This window comes from Rhodofomes roseus, assembly GCF_022264815.1.
Source record: "Rhodofomes roseus strain CIRM-BRFM 1785 chromosome Unknown C8Q71scaffold_23, whole genome shotgun sequence".
In the NCBI taxonomy this organism is placed as follows: Eukaryota; Fungi; Basidiomycota; class Agaricomycetes; order Polyporales; family Fomitopsidaceae; genus Rhodofomes; species Rhodofomes roseus.
In genome coordinates, this window is record NW_025952979.1 from 53,667 (window position 1) to 76,374 (window position 22,708).

The 22,708-nt window shown below is 54.8% G+C and overlaps 8 protein-coding genes across 8 annotated transcripts; 3 read left to right on the forward strand and 5 right to left on the reverse strand.

Annotated features, from left to right (window-relative positions):
- Window positions 1-496: 496 nt before the first annotated feature.
- Window positions 497-1,644, reverse strand: C8Q71DRAFT_726477 (uncharacterized protein; the record flags this gene model as incomplete). Its single annotated transcript, XM_047921765.1, has 3 exons — window positions 497-886; window positions 950-1,319; window positions 1,367-1,644. 3 exons carry the CDS (start codon window positions 1,642-1,644, stop codon window positions 497-499), a joined length of 1,038 nt encoding a protein of 345 aa, XP_047774997.1.
- Window positions 1,645-1,869: 225 nt separating this feature from the next.
- On the forward strand, window positions 1,870-3,305 carry C8Q71DRAFT_815632 (nucleotide-diphospho-sugar transferase). Its single transcript, XM_047926105.1, has 3 exons — window positions 1,870-2,454; window positions 2,652-2,864; window positions 2,911-3,305. Exons 1-3 carry the CDS (start codon window positions 2,140-2,142, stop codon window positions 3,241-3,243), a joined length of 861 nt encoding a protein of 286 aa, XP_047774998.1. The 5' UTR covers window positions 1,870-2,139; the 3' UTR covers window positions 3,244-3,305.
- A 747-nt stretch (window positions 3,306-4,052) lies between these two features.
- C8Q71DRAFT_274337 (uncharacterized protein) lies at window positions 4,053-6,526 on the forward strand. Its single transcript, XM_047917442.1, has 21 exons — window positions 4,053-4,183; window positions 4,235-4,315; window positions 4,371-4,389; window positions 4,443-4,521; window positions 4,579-4,592; window positions 4,645-4,743; window positions 4,802-4,811; window positions 4,866-4,883; window positions 4,940-4,965; window positions 5,033-5,058; window positions 5,115-5,149; window positions 5,197-5,221; window positions 5,286-5,297; window positions 5,362-5,377; window positions 5,426-5,471; window positions 5,523-5,623; window positions 5,715-5,738; window positions 5,796-5,823; window positions 5,872-5,929; window positions 5,991-6,124; window positions 6,176-6,526. The coding sequence occupies exons 2-21, from the start codon at window positions 4,264-4,266 to the stop codon at window positions 6,254-6,256; spliced, it is 903 nt and encodes a 300-aa protein (XP_047774999.1). The 5' UTR covers window positions 4,053-4,183; window positions 4,235-4,263; the 3' UTR covers window positions 6,257-6,526.
- Window positions 6,443-9,182, reverse strand: C8Q71DRAFT_274315 (DNA replication regulator Sld3). The gene is made up of 4 exons (XM_047917441.1): window positions 8,887-9,182; window positions 7,939-8,288; window positions 7,545-7,883; window positions 6,443-7,482 (listed from the first exon to the last, which is right to left on the reverse strand). Exons 1-4 carry the CDS (start codon window positions 9,061-9,063, stop codon window positions 6,630-6,632), a joined length of 1,719 nt encoding a protein of 572 aa, XP_047775000.1. The 5' UTR covers window positions 9,064-9,182; the 3' UTR covers window positions 6,443-6,629.
- A 411-nt stretch (window positions 9,183-9,593) lies between these two features.
- Window positions 9,594-11,468, forward strand: C8Q71DRAFT_778803 (uncharacterized protein). Its single transcript, XM_047924787.1, has 5 exons — window positions 9,594-9,631; window positions 9,682-10,126; window positions 10,191-10,475; window positions 10,547-10,897; window positions 10,960-11,468. The coding sequence occupies exons 2-5, from the start codon at window positions 10,034-10,036 to the stop codon at window positions 11,203-11,205; spliced, it is 975 nt and encodes a 324-aa protein (XP_047775001.1). The 5' UTR covers window positions 9,594-9,631; window positions 9,682-10,033; the 3' UTR covers window positions 11,206-11,468.
- Window positions 11,469-12,146: 678 nt separating this feature from the next.
- On the reverse strand, window positions 12,147-13,332 carry C8Q71DRAFT_778815 (uncharacterized protein; the record flags this gene model as incomplete). The annotated part of the gene is made up of 3 exons (XM_047924788.1): window positions 13,014-13,332; window positions 12,597-12,966; window positions 12,147-12,533 (listed from the first exon to the last, which is right to left on the reverse strand). Exons 1-3 carry the CDS (start codon window positions 13,286-13,288, stop codon window positions 12,147-12,149), a joined length of 1,032 nt encoding a protein of 343 aa, XP_047775002.1. The 5' UTR covers window positions 13,289-13,332.
- Window positions 13,333-14,142: 810 nt separating this feature from the next.
- Window positions 14,143-15,313, reverse strand: C8Q71DRAFT_861267 (uncharacterized protein; the record flags this gene model as incomplete). The annotated part of the gene is made up of 3 exons (XM_047927882.1): window positions 14,143-14,175; window positions 14,233-14,484; window positions 14,543-15,313. 3 exons carry the CDS (start codon window positions 15,311-15,313, stop codon window positions 14,143-14,145), a joined length of 1,056 nt encoding a protein of 351 aa, XP_047775003.1.
- Window positions 15,314-19,177: 3,864 nt separating this feature from the next.
- On the reverse strand, window positions 19,178-19,678 carry C8Q71DRAFT_714572 (uncharacterized protein; the record flags this gene model as incomplete). Its single annotated transcript, XM_047920979.1, has 1 exon — window positions 19,178-19,678. One exon carries the CDS (start codon window positions 19,676-19,678, stop codon window positions 19,178-19,180), a length of 501 nt encoding a protein of 166 aa, XP_047775004.1.
- Between the last annotated feature and the right edge of the window lie 3,030 nt (window positions 19,679-22,708).

Here is a 22,708-nt window from a genome sequence, read left to right on the forward strand (position 1 = left end):
CCGGATCCGGCTATGCGATGCATGCAATGTGGGCGGAGAAGGCTTCGCGGCGGGGAGAAGCACCGCAGCTAGACAGGAATAGCGGTCGACTTTGGCGGGCGATGCTGCGCGTACTATGAATACGCTTAGTATCCCCGGAATAGCGCAGGAGATCGTGGGTCGAGACTGCATGACGCGCAGGAAGTAGGTTATAGGTATGATTACCAGAGGTGCCGTATGCGTGCCTTTGGAGTTGCGAACCTACGTTTCGGCCACCGGGCCCACAGAGCGCGAGGAGGGCGATACATATGCGCGAGCGAAGGACTTTACATTATTCGCCGAAGCGTGCTGGCTGGTCTATCAATGTCCATGTATTCTATGTTACGTGCTAGACAAACAGAGCGGTGTTAGATCATCTGCCTGATTTATACGATGCGACTGTCGATGCTTGCCTACGGTACCCACAAAGGGGACTCCAAGGCGGTGTCGACCTCAATTTTCATCGCCGTTGGCCGCACTAGTCCCATTCTCTGCCATCGTAGTCCCATTCACTGTCATCGTCCGAGTTGTGGTCCACTTCTTTCCAAAACCGGTGTCGAACGCGCGTCACTTTGTCCACATAGTCCACATATTCTTCCTCTGAGGATTCCTCCTCCTGGGCGAGCGCAAATGACCAGGTGACTTCGCGCAAAGAGGGAGGATGCGGTTCCTCCTTGTTTTTGGCCTCCCAGTCCGACACGAAAGTTTCGTCGGTAAGGTGCAGAGAAGTGCACTCGCCACACTCGCCTCGCCATGGCGTCTTCAGGTCTTGCAAACCGACGCCGACGGACAGGTCAAGAGTATATGCAGCACTTAAGCGCACGGTGCGCAGATGTGATAAAGGTGCCAGGTAGCGATTGTACAGTTTCTGAGGAATTGACAAGGTGAGTGGCGATGTAGACACGGAACGAACAAAGGCGGGTGCACGCACAGGGAGACCATCACCATTGGTATACGGGATAGAGACTGGATCGTCTTTGAGACGCAACACATTGCACGTATTGCAGAGGCTGCACCACGCGTGTTCTTGATGCATGTCCAGAACGCGTAGATTTGGCAGAAGTGTCGCTGCAGGAACGAGCTGCTGCGGACTCGGCGACTCAAGGTACCGCAGCTCCAGCTCAACCACAGTGAGCGGCAGCTCCTCGAACATCTCCAGGAGGATGTGGGAGTGATCAGAGGGAAACGCGTCGATTCGCAACTTGCGTAAACGGACGAACGCCATGAGACTCCGTCTAGAAGAGAAGTGCCCGAGCGACAACCCTTCCGAGACACTGGATGGATTGAACCAGTGCACTACCCTACGCAAATGAGCGGCATGTCCTGCATATTGTGATCTGCCCAGTACCTTGTCCATTGCGCCACCCCTGGTATGGTCGACAAATCCGCCAGATGCACTTTGGGTTCACGCACTACGAGAGTTTGAAACCACACCTCCAAAGTGATCTCACGAAAGACCTTCGACACCAGGCTAAGCGAAGAGACGGAATCCCAATATGCCTTTGATGTATCGTCGAACCACTGGTTGCGCGAGAGATAGGGGTGTACCAGGTCGGTTGGCTTCTCGGGCGTAGCGTCGTCGACATGACAGAAGACGATCTCACGTATGAGCTCTACAGGCAGCATGGCCAGCGTCGGAGACACGTCCAGTAATGGAGACTCTGAGGCATGCACGAATGTCGAAGTTGCGATGAGATGGTGGGTTGAGAGAGAAGTACAGTAGCTGACTTACCACTATATGGTATCTGTCTACTGTCAGGGGTGTAAGCGTGGGAACGAGACGTGTATTTACTGAATAACGGTATCTGACTAAGTAAGCTACCAGCATACAGTGTATCACTGTATGGTACTTATCATAGTGCGAACGTGTCAAGCCCACGCTACATCGCGCATGAAAGCCTGAACGCTGCCTTCACGTCGACCTAGTTCGTCAAGATCTTCACCAACACATACTGTTCAGTCGTCGCGCTGCGTTGTTGTAATAGACTTGCCCTGATAATTCACGCAAGCCCGGTCTGTTTGCCCCGACGCTCCCTTGTCTCCCGACACCACCTCACTAGACCCGTGTCATTCTCGACCGCCGCCAGGTCTTCACACTCGTTCCTCGCCCCACCTCCGAAAATGCTTGGGTCTATCGACTACTCGGTCATCGTCCCCGCCTACAAAGAGGCGAGCAATCTGCGCCCGCTCGTGACGCGCATCTTCGCCGCGCTGAACCGCATCGACTCGCCCGTGCCCGTGGGCCAGGTCGAGATCATTGTCGTCGACGACAACTCGCGCGACGGCTCCGTGGAGGTTGTTCAGGCGCTCCAACAGGAGGGCTACAATGTTCGCATCGTCGTCCGCACAACGGAGCGTGGCCTCAGTAGCGCGGTCGTGCGGGGCTTCCAGGAGGCGCAGGGGGATAACATGTTGTGTATGGATGCCGATCTGCAGGTGAGTTGGTGCTATATAGGGTCTGTACGCTGTGTAGACCCAACGCGGGGAAGTCTATATGACCTGTGCCTCTGGGGTTGCCCGGAGGATGCGCCGGTGTCCGAGACAGGACTCAGCCAAGTGCAGTAGTTCACCTTCGTTTGAGCACACAGCATGCAGGACTCAACCATCTTGTCACTCTTCTGACACGCACATAGCACCCGCCAGAATACGTTCCGCAAATGCTCGCCTCCATGTCTGAAACGAAACTCTTTGTGCTCGGGACACGGTATGGCGGCGGAGCCGGCGCCGTAGACGAGGGCTGGCCTCTCTACCGTCGCATCATCTCCAACGGCGCGCGCATGCTCGCCCTCCCCCTCACCACCGCCAGCGACCCCATGTCCGGGTTCTTCGGCATCCGAAAAGAAGCTGTGCGTGAACTTCCTCCCCAGCACACACCAACTGACCCTCCCGCAGTTCCTGAAAGCGAAGAACCTCAACGTGAGCGGCTTCAAGATCGCACTGGAGCTCCTCGTGAAGGCGCAGATCCACTCGAACGCGATCGCGGAGGTGCCCTTCGCGTTTGGGCTGCGCGCGGCGGGCGAGAGCAAGCTCACAAGCAAGGTGATGCGGCTCTACATCGAGCAGCTGCTCGAGCTGTACTGGTACAGCTACAACGGCCTCATCGCGTTCGCGTTCCTCCTCTTCCTCGCGCTCATCTTTCTCGTTTGGCGGTATTCTACCTCAAGCAGCAGCGAACCGATGATAGCGACGACGGTGCAGGGCGGCGGGCACGGGAGGGGCCAGTGAGCGCGGTTGCCGGACGGACAGATGAGTTGTGTATTATGCGTAATATATACCCCCTTTATTGGACTCGCTGGACGCGCTGGATGTGTGTGCGTTGTCGCAGCGTGCTAGGAGAAGGAAGCATATGCATGCAGAGCTTGTGTCTGTTCTGCGATTGATCACTGACTTGTCTTCTGCCTAGATACCAGTGTGGTGTGGTCCTCAACTTGGTCGTCGGAGCCGAGTTGCTGTTTATGATGTCTGTTGCCTCATTCGAGCCAGCGGCGTGGCTGTTCCCGCCGCTGTGGGTTGACCGCCGCAAGACGCTCTCCGTGGCCCCGTTGCGTACTTCGATCGGCGGCAGTCAGGGACGGTGGGCTGTACTAGGTGAGTGTCATATTTATCATGTCGACCAAGAGATATGTCACATTGCTTATTTGGCAATGTCATGGCGCGAAGTTCGTTCGGCGTTATGAATTCTGAATTCTGCATGTCGGCTCTCACAAGAAGTGCGTAGCTGCGAGGCTACCATCGTCCGTCGTGAGTAACATCTGACCGTGAAGATGAGGTCTCACGACGATGTCTAGACGCATGATGGGCTTGCTCAGCGAACATAAACAGTGCTTATAGTCACAGCATCTAGTAAGTATCGGCCACTGACTTATGTAGCTGACCGTCCCCACCTCCCCAACACGATGAGGTAGCCCGCCAACGAGTCGCCAAATGGTAAGTCGATGCTCTCCTCATTGTTCAGTCATCGTTGACCTATCATCGCAGTTAAGGCATCTTTTCAACAAAAGGCGGTGCATCCGCAGTTCACGAACGATACAGTGGTTTCTCCAGGACCTGTCAGACTGTTCTGTCAATTAAGTGACCAGCATACCTTGATGAGACCACGATCACTGGCAGCTTGGTCGTCGGTCCCGTCACAAGATGCAGAGCCGGTCGCAGCAGCGCATTTAAGGCACGCCTGTGCTTGAGATTGTACGCAAGACTGTTTCATCTCGAGTCGCAGACCAGCCACTCTACAACCTCAAGCTCGTCATGTCCTCGCTGAGCGATGAAGTGACGTCGAACCTAGGTGCGCTTCTTCTAGGTGAGCGTCCCTGTTCTGTATAAAGCATAGTCGCCTGTCCGACGTATAATTCTAGGTAATATCGCGGATGCGGTGTACGTTCGCGAGGACTCATACATCACGTCACTTCTGACCTCGGCGCCGTCAGGCTGGTCGGTGTGACGACGGTACAGACGTATGCATACTGGAATAACCGCGGTTCTGACTGCGTCATCTTGGTCGTTCTGGTGAGCCCTTACGTAGACACATACGGGTATCTTTGCACTGACGAGGTTTCCCAACAGCTGTCATTCTCCTGGTACGATTCACCAATTAAACGTATTGCCCAGAATCAGACTCAAGCGTCCTAGGATCATCAACTTACTCCAGCTCATACTGTTCACCGTCACCACCTACACTTATGCAATTACCGATTTTGCGAATCCGATAGCAGCGCAGAAACTGATATGGTATGCAGTAGCAAGTGTGCGCTATGCTTAATCGTCTAATGCTGCAGGACCTTAACAGGACCTTCCCTGTACGTTACGAAGTTCTGCATTTTCGGGAGTTTCATGATCTAAATCAACTCTAGGTTCTCATATTCTTAACGGTCTGTCCCGCCTCTTGCATTGCTAACTGAACTCAGGCATTATCATCATGACACAGGGAGCAAGTGACCTCATAGTGCGAAGGTGAGCTTGTACATTGCCATCATGTGTCGCATACTTATAGAGCGAGCAACCTGGATGTCCCTTGCAGTATATTCTCTCATCGGGTCTGGAAGTGTGAGTATGATGCATGATCATAACAAGTTCACATGTAACGTATTCGCCCATCTAAGTGAGCAACCGAAACATGCCCCTTACTGTCTCCCTTGTGAGTCTCATCAGCGTCGATGCAGTCTCGAGCTCATCCGACTATAGCTTCTCTGTGGAGCAACAATCACTGGTGCGTTTGATTATATCTAACGCCATTGCCATCCCTACTTATCACAGCCCCTCGTACTCTCTAGCACTTAGCTGGAGTAAGCGAGACACTCATCTACGGAGCATCGACAGTGTTGATTCATAAGTCGTCGAAACCCCAAGCTTTTGCAGGCATGAGGTGAAGCAGTTCCATGCAGGGGCAATCATCTCCGCTCATTCCATTCAGCTGCTCCGTATCCAGCTTCGATTCATGGCGGTCCAAGACATTTGCGGTAAGTATCTCGATGAGATTCATCTTCATTTAACCGATCATGATCACCCAGGCGCTCCTGTATTCAGGGCTTTCGAGCGCTGTAGTCGGAGATCTGCTTATTGCGGGATCCCTTTGCGTCATTCTGACGCGGCACTTAATGAACAATGCAGGGTGCGCCTCCAAGGCAAGCACTCATCAAATTCGGCTGAACATACCATAGTTCGCGGACAAGCTATGCAATGCGGCTACTTATTGCGTACAGCATCGAAACAGGGGCATTAACAAGGTCAGTGGACGTCCAGATCTCATGATAGTAGTGACGGCTGACGATTTGCGCCTTCAGTGCCTGCACACTAGCATGCCTCATCACGGTGAACCTCACCGCTTCTCCAATTGATATGCCTGCTGAGTGCGGACAGTATGCTACGAGGCCTCATACCTTTGCCTATGTGTCGTTGTATCTGCTCTTGACTAAGTGTGAGTGCCCAAACGTGATGTAGGCATCTGCAAATGGACGTGACTTACCTGTGGTGTTTAGTTTCCCTGAATGCGCTCCTTGCGACGCTCAATGCCCGCCGTGGCCTCAGAGCCATAACGGCCTCTCCAGATGTCATGCAACCCTCGATGCCGGCGTTCGCCGGTCTGTCGAATGACTCCGCAGGTGGTAGCATGGTATGTCTGTACGATCAACGACATCATCATCACTCATGTCGTCGCGCACAGGGAACACAGCAGATCAGTTGTGGCGATATGGTAGATGTGAGGTCCAATGCATCTCACGGAGGAACTGAGGTACTATGGTAATCCTTATTTCCGCTCGAAGAGTTCCTAATTTCCAACGCAGACGAAGCACGGTACATCTACTCAGATGTCAGAGAGCTCACTGACGATCTGTGGTCGGGACAAAACGCATTGGGGAGCTACAGCCAATAGTGTCTAGTCGCCACAGCTATGGCGACAGCTGAGGACCGTATTTATTATATCTGAGCCAGCCATTGTTTTGTGTTGATGCGGCCAGGTCTTCGCGGGGCACTTCAGATTCTAGCAAAACACCTTACCGGGCGCTCGCAGGATGCGCGTAACATGCACTCATTTGTGTTGTAACTCATAACCACTATGGATGATGACCGGGATGCGACTGGCACCTTAATCTATTGCATCGTGAGAATACACCTCCCTAATGTTTCGTACGTTTCGGCTTAGTGGGTGTGTCCGTTACTAGGTGGGTATTCCTCGCCATCCAACCGAGTACGTCGTCGTCGTCGTCGTCGTCGTCGTCGGATACACGACTACTCGCATTCGTGAGATGCGAGCCCGAGCCCGAGCCTGATCCAAGCAGCAAGATGTCGGGCGAGCTTGGCAGCGTCCACTCATCCTCATCTTCGTCGCCCTCCACGATGTTCCCGAGCTCGCACCTCGGTAACGGCGCAGCGCCCTCGCCCGCCTCCATCTCACCATGCTCCTCAGTCTCTGACGCCCCCCGGCCAGAACGCTCCTTAGGCTTCACCGGCGTCGCCTCGACAAGCGTAACGCCCTTAACGCTACTCTTCGTGCGTGCGAGCGCCTTCGCCGCACCGGCGTCAGTAAGCGTCTTCGCCTTCTCCTTCTGCGCTGCTACCCTGGCCTTCGCAGTCGCCTGTTCTTTCTCCCGCGCTTTGGCCTGCGCCTTGCTCTTGAACGCCGTGGTCATGCTCACCTCGCGCACGATGGCGCGCTTCCGGAGGGCGTTCCCCGGGCCGGTGCTTATCGAGCGCGAGCGCGCGCGTTCCTGCTCGAGGGTCACTGTCAGGGAGCGCGAGCGTGCACGCTGGAGCTCGCGCGGGTCTGGCTGTGCATCCTTCGTGCGTGGCTGCGTGCGCGAGAAAGAAGTGTGTTGGGAGGAGGCAGCGGACGTCTTGAGGCGCTTAGCGGCGGGGCGCGGGGACACGGGCGGAGAGGACAGTAGGTCGTCCGGGTCGTCCGTGAAGGACGAGTCCTGGAACACCTTCGAGCGCAGAAGCTTGCACAGATCGGGCAGCTTCGTTTTGAACCTGGGCGCCAGTGTCGTCAGCGCTCCGTCGCATCGCGCCACGCGGATAACACGCAGACTCACCGTGGCTCGACAATGTCCTCGCAGAAGGCCTGCATCCAGTCCCGCTCGTCTGCGGCTTTCTGCTTACCCTTCGCGTGTGGGTTTCCCCGGTCCCGTTGTGCGTCTTGCGCGTCGAGTGCGGACATGAGCTGCCACATCGACAGCTTGTCCATGAAGAGCTCGATGCACTCCTCCAGGGTAGGGCCCTGCGGCGGAGGCGTGGCTACCTTGTGTTTGCGCTTCCGCTTCTTGGACGGCGAGAGATACGCCGGGAGCTCGGGCTGTGGTTCTTCGGGGAGCTGTGACGGGGCACCTGGGAGGGAGAGGAGAAAGAAATGGAGGATGATCTGTATCTGAACTCTTTCGTCGCCATCAGCGTCGAGATAGGTACACGGAGGACGATGAATACACGTACTCGCGCTGTTCCATCTTCGCTAGCCACCGGTCCTTCCACGCCTCCTCTGCATCGAACATGCTCACGGTGCCGCTCGCGTCTTGCGTCTGCTCCACTAGCTCCGCGTCACCCTTTGCGTTTCGATAGGCGAGCCACACCATTTGCTCTTCGTCGTCTCCCGCGCTGGTTTCCTCTTCGATCATTTGGTTGAGACGAGTGTGGTACTTCTGCGACGCAGACCGGGGCGTGAGGAGGAGCGGGCGAAGGAGCTCATGCAGAGGATGTGAGTTGCTGCGGAAGGATGAGGATGAGGATGGGTCCGACTGGATCCGCCAGAGAGACGGGACGAGGGCCCGAAGAGGCATCATTGACTATAAGGGAGGGTCGAGTGAGACAACAGTAACAGCAACCATAGGCGACACAAGAGTTTTGGCTAGGAAAGTGCCAATACGAATGCATACGCCCTTGTGAAGTAGAGGTTGCTTCGCCGGATGATCTGGTCGCTGATGAGTCATGTTGGCCTGCGATGTCCACGCATAGCAATGGCGAAATGGAAGAACGCGCATATATGCCTAGAACAACGCTGGAGTATGATACGAACTATGTGTGGAGGAGTGGCTAAACGCATTCAGCATACTGTGTGTTCATGATTGTCATACGGCTGCACCCTGACCGCGGACATCCCCTCTGCTCACGCCCGCTATGCAATGAGCCCGGACAAAGATCAACGCGATGGAAACAAGGCAGAACTCATCGGCACGCCTGCAATGAGGACAAATTTCTCGCCAGCGAGCAACGAGGCTTCCGGCTCGTACGTTCGGATGTTATCGCGCAATCCTCTGGGCCCATATCTCCCATCAACGAATAATCTAGACACTCGTTCAAGGTCCCGGAGTTGCACACCTCTCCCCGGTCAAGCAGTCTTTCCACGCAGAACACATGAAAGGTGCAATCGAACGGACCACGTACCTCAGGGAGCCAAAGAAATCGCAGATATGTTTTCCTTGCGTAGGCAGCCGCACCTGTAGTACCAAGGCCACTCCCGCATCCTTGCGCATCACTGTTCAGCGCACGCTCTTGCGCAACGGTCCATTTGACGGGACACTCCGCAGAGAGAGAGTAGACCGGAGGTAGGATAGCGACCATGACAACAGCCCGAGTGATTGTGGTGGTGTGATTAGCGTAGTTCAATGAATCTGAGTGGTCTGCACACTGATCTGCTGGGGACGCCAATAACAGAGCAAGTGGTCGCAAGCAAGGATGGTGGGATGCGACGCGACGCGTCGCGCCTGAGTTCATCACGCACACCAACTGTCACAGTCTCGTGACTATGTTACGCAGACCGCCTGAGAGACCACGGCGGGAGTCCCAAGCCCAGGATGGACGTGTTCCTCGAGCTCTACTATGTATAATGTATCGCATATCCCTTCATTGTCAATTACTTCGCACGCGTCAGATAAAGTTGACCTCGACTCAGCTCCACGACATGCTACGACATGAATCAAATTCACGCGATCTGCTCAACTTGAGTAACCCAGACGTGGTAAACCTTTCTACAATTGCAAGCAGCCAGTACAACTCACTCAGGTGTCATATGAAGCTATAGTATATATGTTGATACGCCTCAATATAATGTGCAACGGTCGAGGAGCGACCACTCGAATTAACAGCAAGTCAGAACATAAGTAACTTACCAATACTTATGTAACATGATGTAAGTAAAATATGCTTGGATCGGCTGCGGATCTGATTCGTCAGAACCAGATGATCTACTTATTAGATGCCAATTGCGACTTTGGATGCTTCATCATGACTATGCTAAGTACGGGCGGCCTCTCACCGCGGTTTCATGATGGGCCCTTCGACTCGATGTCTCTGGTCCCCACATTTGTGTCCATATTGGTCCTGCAGCAGTGGAAGTGAATCGCGTCCACCGCTTTCGTCATTGTACTTCGATTATTCAGCATATGCTGAATAATTGTTTCTCCGAAGTTACCGGCAATCGTGCACATATTGGCAGCGATTGAGAGCGATGGGCTCCAGTATAAAGCCACAAACGTCCTGCACATAGGCAGCACAACCTCCCCTTTATTGTCACATAGCAAGATCGACCTTCATGAGTGCGAACAAACCCCTTGTGCTCGTCCTTGGTGCCACTGGGCGTACCGGGCGCAATGTCATCAAAGGTCTCCTGGAGTCAGGTCAATACGTGCGTCTCCAGTCCTTCGTATCTCATCCTTGTCTTGCGATTCTAACTCGTTGCGACAATTCAGAATGTTGCCGCGCTGACGCGCGCAGCCTCGGCGTCCAAACCAGAGGTAGACGCACTTCGATCGCAAGGCGTGGAGATCCGCACCGGCGATTTTGCAGCCGACCCGCCAGCGAAGTTGGCAGGGTACCTCGAGGGCGTTGAGGTGCTGCTGAGCACTGTATCCGCCGAGGCGATCAGTGCACAGAAGCCCATCCTGAAGGCGGCAGTGGATGCAGGCGTGAAGAGGATCATCCCATGCGACGTCGGCACTCCCGGTGCAAAGGGCGTCAGAGGTCTGCACGACGCGGTGCGTTCATTTGACACCCTCCGCTGCGTCGTCATGAATGGTATGCTGACCGAAAGTGTTACGCCTTCCAGAAACTCGATGTCAGAGATTACCTCAAGGACCTCTGCGCCGCATCCAATGGCGTCTCCAGCTACACCTTCCTAGACATCGGGTGGTGGATGCAGCTTGCAGTGCCTGGCTCATCCGCCAAGCCAGCACCGCTCGGCCCGCTCGGTGACGAATACTACGCCGAAGACGACAAACTGATGTTACTTACGGATGTCGATCACATTGGACCATACGTCGCGAGGATCATCGGCGACAAACGGACGGCGAACCAGTATGTCGTCATCCGGGAAGACGAGTTGACCCTTCGAGAGTCGCGGGAGATAGCAGAGGCCGCAAGCGGAGAGGCAGAGGCCATCCGTGCGAAGCGTGTCGTGGTAAGCCGCTCTAGACGATCATTATTTCCTCTTCCTCATGTCTGATACGCCATCGGTTATAGCTCGACAGAGCCGCATTGATACAGCGTGCGGCCGAGAGCAAGGCGAAGTTCACGACTGACGGAGACTCCTACGCTCACGCTACGTGGGCGTTCTCTGAGTACATGGTCAGCATCCACTTCCTCGGGGAGAACACGCTGGCGAACGCGAAGAAGCTGGGCGCCCTCGACGCACAGGAGCTCTATCCCGATATCGTGCCGACGCGGTTTGCGGATTTTGCTAAGGAATTCTATGGGGCGACGCATTGAGGCGTTCGCTCGTCTTGAGCTCACACGCTGTATGACGCTTGCGGAATCTGGGCGCTGGACAGCGGTGTATGAATGTACAGTACCATAATGACCATGAAGTTATCGCGGAGAGGCTGCGGTCATTGGGCTGGCGTCGTCTGGGCAGCTCGGACAGCAACATCAACAAGCTCTTGGGGCTGAGTATGGTGAGAGGGATTGGAAGAGAGGGGCCCGCGACGAGGGCACGCGCCGAACGACCTCTTGACAGCGATAGTTGCGTTCACTTGCTGAGTAAAGGCTTCTTCGAGATGATACAGTATATCATCAACTTCGCAGCGCAAACACCGTCATGATGCCATCAACACCATCCTTAGGAAAATTAACCTCCCAATTCCGAACATCCAACCGCTAGCACATATGATCGAGAAGAAGCCTCTGGTGCTCATCCTCGGTGCCACTGGGTGTACCGGCTGCAAGATCATCGAAACTATTCTGGAGTCAGGACAATACGTGAGTCGTCGGTATAAAGGCTCGCGATGCCCTCACCATCTCCAGAGAGTTGCTGCGCTGACCCGGTCAACGTCGGTGTCCAAACCAGAAGTAGAGGCACCTCGATCGCAGGGCGTCGAGATCCCCCTAGAATAGCGCAGGAGATCGTGGGCCGAGACTGCACGACGCGCAGGAAGTAGGTTACGGATATTATTACCAGAGATGCCGGGGTGCGTGCCTTTGGAGTTGCGAAACTACATCCCGGCTGCCAGTCCCACAGAGGGCGAGGAGGGCGATGCATATGCGCGAGCGAAGAACTCTACACTATTCGCCGAAGCGTACGGCTGGTGTATCAATGTCCACGTATTCTGCGTTACGTGTTAGACGACTAGAGCGATGTTAGACCATCTGTCTGATGCATACGTGTGGCTGCCGGTGCTTGCCTATGATACTGTACCCAGACGGTATCGACCTCAATTTTCATCGCCGCTGGCCCCACTGTCCCCACTGTCATTGTCCGAGTCATCGTGGTCCACTTCCATCCAAAAGTCGTCCTCGTATTCGTTTTCAATATCTCTGGGTCTCTCCGAGTCTGAGGATTCTTCCTCCTGGTCGAGCGCAAATGTCCAGGTGACTTCACACAGGGAGGGCGGATGCGGCTCCTCCTTGTTTTTGGCCTCCCAGTCCGACACGAAACTTTCGTCGGTGAGGTGCAGCGAAGTGCACTCGCCACACTCGCCTCGCCATGGCGTCTTCAGGTCCTGCAAACCGACGCCGACGGACAGGTCAAGAGTATATGCAGCACTTAAGCGCACGGTGCGCAGATGTGATAAAGGTGCCAGGTAGCGATTGTACAGTTTCTGAGGGATTACCAGGGTGAGTGGCGATGTAGACACGGAACAAACAGAGGCGGGTGCACGCACAGGGAGACCATCACCATTGGTATACGTGATAGAGACTGGATCGTCCTTGAGACGCAACACATTGCACGTATTGCAGAGGCTGCACCACGCGTGTTCTTGATGCATGTCCAGAACGCGTAGATTTGGCAGAAGTGTCGCTGCAGGAACGAGCTGCTGCGGACTCGGCCACTCAAGGTACCGAAGCTCCAGCTCAACCACAGTGAGCGGTAGCTCCTCGAACATCTCCAGGAGGATGTGGGAGTGATCAGAGGGAAACGCGTCGATTCGCAACTTGCGTAAACGGATGAACGCCATGAGACCCCGCCTAGAAGAGAAGTGCCCGAGCAACAGCCCTAACTTGACACTGGCTGGATTAACCCAGTGCACTACCCTACGCAAATGAGCGGCATGTCCTGCATATTATGATCTGGCCCGTACCTTGTCCATTGCGCCACTCCTGGTATGGTCGACAAACCCGTCAGATGTACTTTAGGTCTACGCACTGCGAAGGTTTGAAACCACGCTTGCAAAGCAATCTCACGAAAGACCTTCGACACCAGGCTAAGCGAAGAGAAGGATTGTGAATACGCCTTTGATCTATCTTCGAACCAGACGTGCGAGAGATGAGGGTGGACCAGGCCGGTTGGCTTCTCGGGCGTAGCGTCGTCGACATAACAGAAGATGATCTCACGTATGAGCTCTACAGGCAGCATGCCCAGTGTCGGAGACACGTCCAGTAATGGAGACTTTGAGGGGTGCATAAGTTACCACTATCCGTTTATGTACTGTCAGGTGTGTAAGCGTGGGAACGAAAAGTGTATACTTACTGAATAACGGTCTGCTGACTAAGCTACTCGACGCTTCTGTCATTCACTGCAAGGCTTCAGTATCACCGTGACCTAGGTTCGACACAAACCCCTCACACGCCTCCACGTAGAGGGTCTTGCGGCGAGACTACAGAACCACTAGTCTGGCCTCAAACACGGCCTGATCATGACTCGTACCCAATTGGAAACCGCGGCAACCAAGTCGCAACGGCAATTGCAACGGTGGTTTGCCCGCCGCGGTGTGATGCCCTGAACCATAACGTCCGACCTTCCGCTGACGACTCCATACAAGCGCGATGCACTCGACAATCCTACCAATTGAAATGCTTCGGGAAGTCATCTCCTGTTATGTCGACAGTCGCATTCCAAACAAACCGCGCACCCTGACTCGCCGCACCTCACCGACGCAGACTTCGTCTCGAGGCGGGAGGCGGACGACATGGCCGAGCCACGTCCGCCTGCGCTGCGCGAGGTCATCTGGTCGTTCACACCCGTTCGCACGCCGGAGGACTACACGGACGGAGACATGACCTCGGACTACGGCGACACCGGCTTCCACGACGAATATACCACGGGCGATGATGACGACACCGATGATAGCAACGCGGACGACGAAGACGCCAATTCGAGCAATGTGGGGGACAGTGACGAGGGGAAACCTTCCGACAATCGCAAACAGCTAGTACAACTCAATTAGGTGTCAAATGAAGCTACAGTAGATATGTCGATACACCTCAAAATCATGCACAACAGTCGAGGAGCGACCACTCGAACTAGCAGCAAGTCAGAACATACACAGAGGAATGCCAACCGTCTCCGGCAAGCGATACCTCCTCCTTCGTAGCGCCGCGTTCAGCTCCATTCGTGAGGTCGCCCTGCTGAACACTTCTCATATCAACGTACGACGTGGATACGAAGATCTTGAGGAAGCCAGCCTCTTTCTTGACATTGGGATCGAGGCTAAATCTGATACTGTCAGTCCCCGAGTCACCATAGCCGATAGGAAGTCGACCAGGTTGACCGTCAGGCCCCTTTCGAGTCAAAGGACCGCTGCCTTGACTTCCGTGGGGCAGATACCAAGCCTTCAAATCATCGGAGTCAGTACTGCTTGCGGGATGTCATGTCGTGACGATTCCCTACCTGTATGGCTAGAGTGCACGGATCGAAGTAGAACACGTAGGGGTACAGGTCATAGGTGGTATTGTTGACCAAGGTCAGACCATAGTACGGCTCCATGTCGTGGATCTCCACTTCTTTGACCTCTTCAGCGATCTTGTATGTCGAGAGAGGGTGAGACCGGATTCGCTCGGCCCTGGCGCCTTCAAGTAAGTTCAGACCGGCCGGCTCCAGGAGCGGGCGTATCCTTCGTGGACCTGAACTGGCCTGCAGGCGATGAAGTTGTACCTGCGGGCGAATGTCTTCCAGACAGTCGCTACGCCGATAGAGATGAAAGTTCCAGTGCGCCAGCGCGTTCAAAATTTCGGCGGGTTGCACGCCCTTCGGAATTGACATCTCCGGCTCCGCGTACCGGGACGTCAACGGGTCGAAACGATCGACGGCCCAACCGTTTGAGCCATCCTCAAGTGAGACGTCGTAGTACTCCCTTCCCATCACCTTCGTGTGTCTGTATGGACTCCGCACCTGCAGAGGTAGGGAGGTGTGAATTTTCATCGGCTCCGAGTTCCACGCCACTAACAACGCCCTCTCCTCCTCCAAGGAATCGACTTTGATGCGCAGGGACTCGCTGACGAGTCTCACAGAGCACTTGGTCACGTCGACGTGTTCCGCAATGAGTATGGTGCCGTGGTTCCCGCGTGTGCCTCTGGAAGCCCGTATCACGAATCGCGTCCCCTTGCAGACACCGTTGACTTCCCCAGCAACGACATAGAGCACACCTTTGTTCCATCGCATTTTGAACAACCTCTCCTCCCCATCCAGCTCGGTGGTGCTGAACAGCAGCCGGTCCCGGTTCTTTCCCTCGCAGAGTGGGTGTTGCCCGTCGAATGACACCCCACAGAGCTTCGCGGCATCCCATCAGGAAAGTGTGCAACTTCTGACGGTATGTGCATCTGAGAGCCGGCCTTCAGAAGCGTCAGGACACTTCAGGCACCACAACTTGTCAGATCCATTCAGATGATGTCAGACAGCGTCAGATAGCACAGTAGCATCAGACAACATTTACCCCCAAACCAGAGTGAATGCCTCACAAAAGGCCAAAAAAGCAATATATTGAGAGACCACTACAGTCATTATAATCAGTGTATACAGTGTACAAATGGAGTGCGTTTGCGCGTCGTCTCATCAGGTTCATACACCTCATCTTGTGCATCCTCTCCTGCACCTACTCTCGATGCATACCATACGTCTGGAGCCACATGCGCCTGGCTTCCAACATCTTGGCCATGTCGAGCTTATGAGGCGTGCCGCAGAGTGCAACCAGGCAGTCCGACGAACACATTTGGCACGCGCTGGTCCACGTCCGGGCGGAAGGCGCTGTCAGGCATCACGTCGGGCCCATCCATTAGGTCCTTACCGCTTCTGACCCATAGGAGCGCTGCGTCGAGATTAACGAGACCCTGCTATTGCTTCGGTGAGCGGCGTGTAATGCATTGGGGCCGCATATATGCGCGTACCTTGTGGGGGTTCGTCCCTATCGATGTTGCATAGGTGAAGTTGATGTCCTTGAGGCATGAGTCGTCGCGATACTCGAGGCATGCGAGGGTCACACCTGCCCAGGCGGCATTGACATGCAGCCAGATATTGGGACAGCCCTTCACTGTGCACGGTGATAAGTGGCCGCATATACAATAGAGCTGATGCACTCACAGAATTCACCGATCTCGTCAAGACGATCAATAATGCCCGAGGAGGTCGTCCCGACCGTGCCAACTACCAACCCGAAAGTCAGATCAAACACTACCCAAACCAGCAAACCCGCTCACTCAGTGGGAACGTATGCTTCCCGCGCGTAACGTCCTCCTCGAATGTGGCGCGGAGCATCTCACCCCGGAGCGCGTACTCGTCCTCAAACTTGACGTCCAAGACGTGGCGCTGGAGCCCGAGGACGAGGCTCGCCTTGAAGCCAAGTGAGTGCGTCTGGCTTGTGACGTACAGGACGAGGTCCTTGAGCTACGTGTCGGGGTGCCTGCGCGTGTACTGCGAGCGAGCATGCGGCGACAGTCACAACAAGCGCAGAGTCGGATGAGGTTATCTGAATGCTAGGTGATTGCATGCGTGCATGATTTTCAGCATAAAGAGCTGAGAGCGTGGGCGGGCGAAAGGGCGAACAGGAGACTCGGAGTGGGTTGACAGGCGAGTAGGAAAGGGGAAACGAGCGGGCGAGTGTGCGAATGCGAGTGAAAGACACAACAGTACGAAGTGAATATCCAGACTCACCTATACTAGCTTACCGCACTCCCGTTTCCGTTGTACCCTGGCTTTTCCGTTGCTTTGAGCGGGTGTTGAGGCCGGCGCGCTGAGGCCGCACCGCCCGGAGGAAGAGTCCTGGACCGTGGTCTGGTCGATCGTTCGTTCGGTCTGCTGATTTTACGTCCCGCCAGCAGGACGTGCTCTCGAACGTGTTCGACGTGTCCGTGCGGTGTGGTCTGCATGTTCTGGTACACAAAGCCGTTGCTGAAGCCGCCATCCTCAACGACGTGAAGAGCGAGCGCTAGTTCGCATACCCCATGAATAAAGTGAACCGCGGAAGGGGGGGGGGCGTACCAGCGGTGCAGATCTTGCCGTCCAGTGTTGCACTTAGGTGCACTGAACGTTGACATGGAGGAGACTCGGAAGTGCTAAGGAGGCGCCTCTGCCACGACACGCCACACGTGCCGGCGCTTGCCACTTGGCGGTTTTCGCGACCTAACTCTCACCACCCAACTTCCGTTGTGTCTGCCTTCGGCCTCCTACTCCCTGTCCTCCCTCCCTCTTACCTCCGCTTAATACATACCTCGAGAACATACGCTCGGGCCTGTTCGCAATTGATGTCGGCACGTGAATCAACCCGCTGCGCGCCCCACGATCGCGTGGCTCAGCAGAGCTCCAGCGACGCGCCGAGAGTACCGCCAGAGGCTTGTGGAGAATGAGTGGCCAGCGGGACGGCAACTTTAGTGAGTGTACCTCACTTGTCCACTTGACCCGCCGACGAACCAAACAAACATATCCCAACCTGACGGAGATTAACGCGAGGGAGATGGCCATGTACGAGAAAGCACGAGCGCGGTGAAGATGAGTGGCACAGCCTCCCTAACAAAAGCCCGGTAAGCATGCACCGGAAAATCTGAACATGCTGCGCACGGGTATGGCCAGCACGAACTCACCGCACCCAGTTACAATGCGGCACGCGCCGACACGCACGCTCAAGCCCGGCGTAACCTAGTCCGCTAAGCAGGACCACACGTCGAAAAAGAGCCAGGCCACCGAGTATCCAGACGTCAAACGGGCTTTCAGCCCATCCCCGACGCTTGGTAGCTCCACCCGCGAGTCTCCGCGGTCATTTCTCCTCGCTGTGCGACACGTCTCCTTCGGGTGCCTCGGCGCGCCTGTCTGGGCTGCAAGGGTGACAGCCCTAGAGCTCGTGCTCGGATTCTTGGTGTGCGCGTATCCAGGCTTGTCCACGCAAACACGGCGAGACCGCGGGAGCAGGCAGTGGCTCGCGTTGAGCGTGCGCGTGGGCTTGTTCTTCGCGTGTCGCGCGGCGAGCTTTTCAGCCGTCTTCGCATTGAACGCGCACACCAGATTTCACTCGTCGAGTGAGCGGGGCCCCATCAACTGCGAGGAGCGCGGAGTGATCACACATCCTCGCAGTCGGGTGGACGGTGCAAGTTGAGCCCGGCGGACGCAAGCGCAAGGAGATGCAAGGGCGACGAGCTGTACACGCTGACCAGCAAGTGCACAGTGGGTGAGTTTGAGCTTATGGTGTGCCGCTACGCGCATGGACCGGACAGTAGCTCGCGCGAGCGTACCGTCAGTTAATAGTAGCTACAGTAGACAGTGATTAATTGGCCCAACGAGTCATACAAAGAACAGCAAATATATTTGTGTTATATATATTCTCTGGCGTATCTGACATGCTGACGCGGATTCGGACTGCTCTGAGACTCTCTGAGAGTGTCTGACGCTGTCTGATGATTCTATCTGACAGCAACAATTCGCAAAAAGTCGACACCTTGAGGGCTGGCCGAATGAGCCGTTCTGATGTGATCTGAAGCGATCTGAGCGCTTATGAAGCCCCTGACAGGGCCGTCAGAGGAATTGCACGAAAAGCTGATGCCGGGGTCAACAAGGAGTCCATGAGACGCGCGTAGGTGAGTTGTTCGAGACGCTCCTCCTTCTCATGTGCCCAACGCAGATACGCAAGCAGGTGGAGGGTGAACATCCCACGCGTTGGCGTTCTGTTCGACGTACCAGTAGGCTCGCCGGTCGAAGCGACGGGCACGGCTTTTGCCCCGCGGTGCGTAGGCCCACTAGAGGCACCTCTCTCTTTGATCGCGACGCGATTTTCCAGAGCCTTTTCATTAGCTCGGCAGGCCGCGAGGAGGACGTGCGAACGCATGGCAGAGTACGAAAACCCTGATGATATAGCTGACTTCGCTCCGCGACTGGTGCCCTCGGTGCCTGGGGGATCCAGGCGACCAGCCCATTGAATGTCCTCATCCAGCGTCGCAGGAATGGGGGAGCGGGGTACGTTGGTACCCAACTGTCGAGGCGTACCGTGCCTGCGGCTACGGGCCACGCCGCCTGAGTGACAGGAGTCGAATATAGCAAGCTATATCATGCACGGGGTCGATCAGGCTGTCTGTCGACGGAGTGGTCTGGAGATGCACGTACAATGTTGTCTCCTTTCACCGAGGCCAAGTATCGCATGAGACTATCGAAAGTCCGGTCTGGGATGCCAGGGATGGGGACCCCGTTATCGTCTGGAGTCTCTAGGTCGAACGGGCAGATCATCTCGATCATATCGTCATTCGCTGTCCATCCAACAGGCGCCTTGACGCGATCGCCATGCCCCGCGTAGAAGAAAACCATCGCGTCGCCGTGCTCAATTTTGTCGTTCTCGATAAACGCGCATTGGAAGGCGGCGAGTATCGCGGAACGCGTGGCCTGCTCGTTGTTGAGCTGGATGATGCGGCTCTCGGGGACGCGCAGTGTATTCGTGAGGAAGTGGACAAAGTCGGCGCCGTCGAGACCACAGCCCTCAAGGGATGGGATCGATTTGTTCTTGTACGTATCAATGGCGATGACGAGCGCAAAGATGGGCTTGTCTGCGATCATGCGGCCAGTCCCAGCCTTTTGGCTATGCCGTTGCCTGAGACCTTCCGGGGGTGATTGGAAGCTTTCCTGCGTCGTCACAATACTCTCTTGGGCTGTTATGGACACATCACCGTCAAAGCTCGCTCTGAAACCCAATCAATTCGCGGTCACTAGAGGTATATAGGGGCGAACTCACTCAAGTGCATATTTGCCATATGTTGTTACTCTTGATACATGAAGATTCTCCGAGTCCTCCAAGTCACTGTAGCCGAGGCTTCTTAATATTCGGATTTGCCAATAATGCACGCAAACAACTCACCTTGACTTCGAATCGACTTCGTGAGTTGTCAAATCATCGAATTTCTTGTCTTCCTGCCTTCGGTCCAGAGGTCAGTTGCGCATAGTGTATGTAGTAGTAGTAGCCGTACCGTGACGAGTATTCGATCTCGGCTGCAAAGCTGTCTTCCCTGCATAGCTCTGCGTCAGCGCTCCCGTCTGCGGTGCGGATAGGTATCCACCTTGATTTTATGTCGTCCAACGACAGTGGTTGACCGGTAACTGTCATAGTGTCGTCCTTTCTGCACAAACGAGGCGTTGTGAACAGACCTTAGTATACTCTTATACTCTCATCATGGCCATTTTAATTCAGCTGGACCTCACCGTGAGATGGCAGTGGTCTTCTTCGGCGGAGGGATCCCCGAGTCATCCCGTCTGAGGCGCCAGACAGTGAGATCCTGACATCGGACATGCAGCCATGTAGGTGATGGCACATACTTTGGACGTTGCAATAGGGCTTGACGGTACTGCACTTGCCGCGTCATGCTCCAGGATGGGATAGCGCATACAAGATTGTGGATGACCCTTTTATGCCTGCCGTCGGTTGAGCTCGAAACAAAGAGTTCTGACGTACTGGACTTGTGATCAAACGCGGCATCATTATATGATGCAAGCATGGTTGCTGTCTCAGTGTCCGATGCAGCTAACCTAAATTCTGAGCATCAGTGGACACTCATTCATTGCACCCTTAGTTGTCAAAACGTGCCGCACCGCACGTCGATAGCCACAGACGTTGATTTGGACATGGCTTCGTGCGGCGTGTGAAGGCGGAACACGGGTGTCCTGCGAACTATACCATGAGGATGTCGTGCTACAGTGGGCCAGTCGCGCGCACTTGTACTCACAATATATGGCAGGGCAGCTAGGTGATCCGTCCAAAGACAAAGCTTGAGGTTGGCAACAGAAACTGCACTGTTCAAGTTTGCCTTCGTACATGGGTCCCTCTACATTCGACTTGATACATTGTGATATTTGCGCCGAGTAAAGCATTGCATTTCCATAGCATTCGTCCGCTCTGGTCGTTGGGGCATGCCTCGGCGACCTGGGACGCAGGAACGAATGTGCTGAGCAGACGTGACTGTTCATGACCTGGGCACTCAACTTATCATCCCCTATTCTGGTACTACGTTCGACCCATTTAGTAAGGACACGCAACCTCGAACGTGTCCAGTTCTAGTACGGCGCTGGTCTTCTCCGATTCTCCGCGGTCTGTCGATATTAGTATCATCAGGAAAACCTGAATTCCCTAATGAGGTCTCATAACAACAGATGAGACAAACTTTCATAGAATTAGATATAATGAGGGACATTAGCCAGTAGTGAACTTTCCTTGCTCCCAAAAATAATTTGCTCTAATTAGTCCATAATCCTGTTCAATCCTGTGCTAATTCTGTATGAATGAGGCACAATGTACACTATGTAAGACACAGTCCTTCATAACAAGACTCTAATGAGACACATTCACTCTGCAATGAGTCCACAATACATGCATCAGATCACAAAGAAGGGTACATATATGCTCTGCTCACTGTCACACAGCATGACATTACATAAAAAGAGATATATTGCACTACAGAATGACAGCAAGACTGTATGCCCATGTGAAGCAAACACAGATATACTAATCACAGATCTATAGGCAGTACTAGAACAAAGGAGACGGAGGAGCAGTACAGACAAGAGCTAGGTACTCACACAAACATTGACTAGCCAACTGTCACGCACACAGAAGGGAGAGCATCAGTGCACTCAATCAAATCAAATGCAACGGATCCACACACACCTGCAACAGTCATCCACGCCGGCACACCTTCATCGGGCAGAGCAGCCCCGCTGCTACGGTGACCTTCTCGTGAGCACACAGCACCGTGGTGGCCGGCGCGCGCCGGTAGTGAAGGACGCGAAGGTCGCCAACACAGACGACGCGGCGTGCATGCGGGCGATGTGTACGATAGTCGATGGGCGGATCGGCGCGCATGTCGACGCCTCAGAGAAGCAGCTGCACGGACAGGAGTACCTGTATGTAAGTAAGTCAGTGAGATATGTAGGCAATCAATCCATGTAGTGTGATCGCGCACCTGCTAGTCTGGGACCCACTCACGCCGTGTTGAAGTTCGTGCGCGTGTTCCCTGTTTCGAGCCACGTTCGTGAGCCCGTCGTTGCGCCGACATCAGCGCCCAGTCCTCGAGCAACCTATCAATACACACGACACTCCATCTGCGCTTTCCAAAATACCATACTCGCTTGGCCTGATCGGCGACTGAACGGCTAGGTGAGTCTTCCAGCCTTACTCTTCTGTTGCGTTCTCCCTGTATACATGGCGCAAGGCTGGTGTACTAGGACGCAGCGTATATAAATTGTATGAATCGGTATGATGTACTTACCGGTTCTCGTGCGAAGTACACAAGAAGCTTGAGTCTGTACGCAAACGGTCCAGTCTCGCCATTCGGTGTGTTCCTCGTTTCTGGCAATGTTCGTGAGCCTGCTGGCCCAATGGCCAGCCGTTCTGTACGTCGTACTGACCCAGTGGTCTGCGATTCACATTATTCGCCCTCACGGCATTCCACAGATGGAAATACCTCGCCGTGCACTAGCCGCACGCAGAGGCGGGATAACGTACGGCTTGGTGAGTGTCCGCGGATGTCGCATCTCGCGCGGTGCGGCAATGTAACCGAGACGGGGATGACGCGCGCGGTCTCCGGTCAGGGTTGAATC

Excerpts from the sequence above, each read along its gene's own strand:
- C8Q71DRAFT_815632 (XM_047926105.1), top strand. The coding sequence starts at position 2,140 with ATGCTTGGGTCTATCGACTACTCGGTCATCGTCCCCGCCTACAAAGAG. Across the intron at positions 2,455-2,651 it reads GTATGGATGCCGATCTGCAG|CACCCGCCAGAATACGTTCC; the intron begins GTGAGTTGGTGC and ends ACACGCACATAG. Across the intron at positions 2,865-2,910 it reads TCGGCATCCGAAAAGAAGCT|TTCCTGAAAGCGAAGAACCT; the intron begins GTGCGTGAACTT and ends ACCCTCCCGCAG.
- C8Q71DRAFT_274337 (XM_047917442.1), top strand. The coding sequence starts at position 4,264 with ATGTCCTCGCTGAGCGATGAAGTGACGTCGAACCTAGGTGCGCTTCTT. Across the intron at positions 5,059-5,114 it reads CTCTCATCGGGTCTGGAAGT|TGAGCAACCGAAACATGCCC; the intron begins GTGAGTATGATG and ends CGCCCATCTAAG. Across the intron at positions 5,824-5,871 it reads CACTAGCATGCCTCATCACG|TATGCTACGAGGCCTCATAC; the intron begins GTGAACCTCACC and ends GAGTGCGGACAG.
- C8Q71DRAFT_274315 (XM_047917441.1), bottom strand. The coding sequence starts at position 9,063 with ATGGTCGCTATCCTACCTCCGGTCTACTCTCTCTCTGCGGAGTGTCCC. Across the intron at positions 8,289-8,886 it reads GATTTCTTTGGCTCCCTGAG|TCAATGATGCCTCTTCGGGC; the intron begins GTACGTGGTCCG and ends CCTCCCTTATAG. Across the intron at positions 7,483-7,544 it reads GAGGACATTGTCGAGCCACG|GTTCAAAACGAAGCTGCCCG; the intron begins GTGAGTCTGCGT and ends ACTGGCGCCCAG.
- C8Q71DRAFT_778803 (XM_047924787.1), top strand. The coding sequence starts at position 10,034 with ATGAGTGCGAACAAACCCCTTGTGCTCGTCCTTGGTGCCACTGGGCGT. Across the intron at positions 10,127-10,190 it reads TCCTGGAGTCAGGTCAATAC|AATGTTGCCGCGCTGACGCG; the intron begins GTGCGTCTCCAG and ends GCGACAATTCAG. Across the intron at positions 10,898-10,959 it reads TCCGTGCGAAGCGTGTCGTG|CTCGACAGAGCCGCATTGAT; the intron begins GTAAGCCGCTCT and ends CATCGGTTATAG.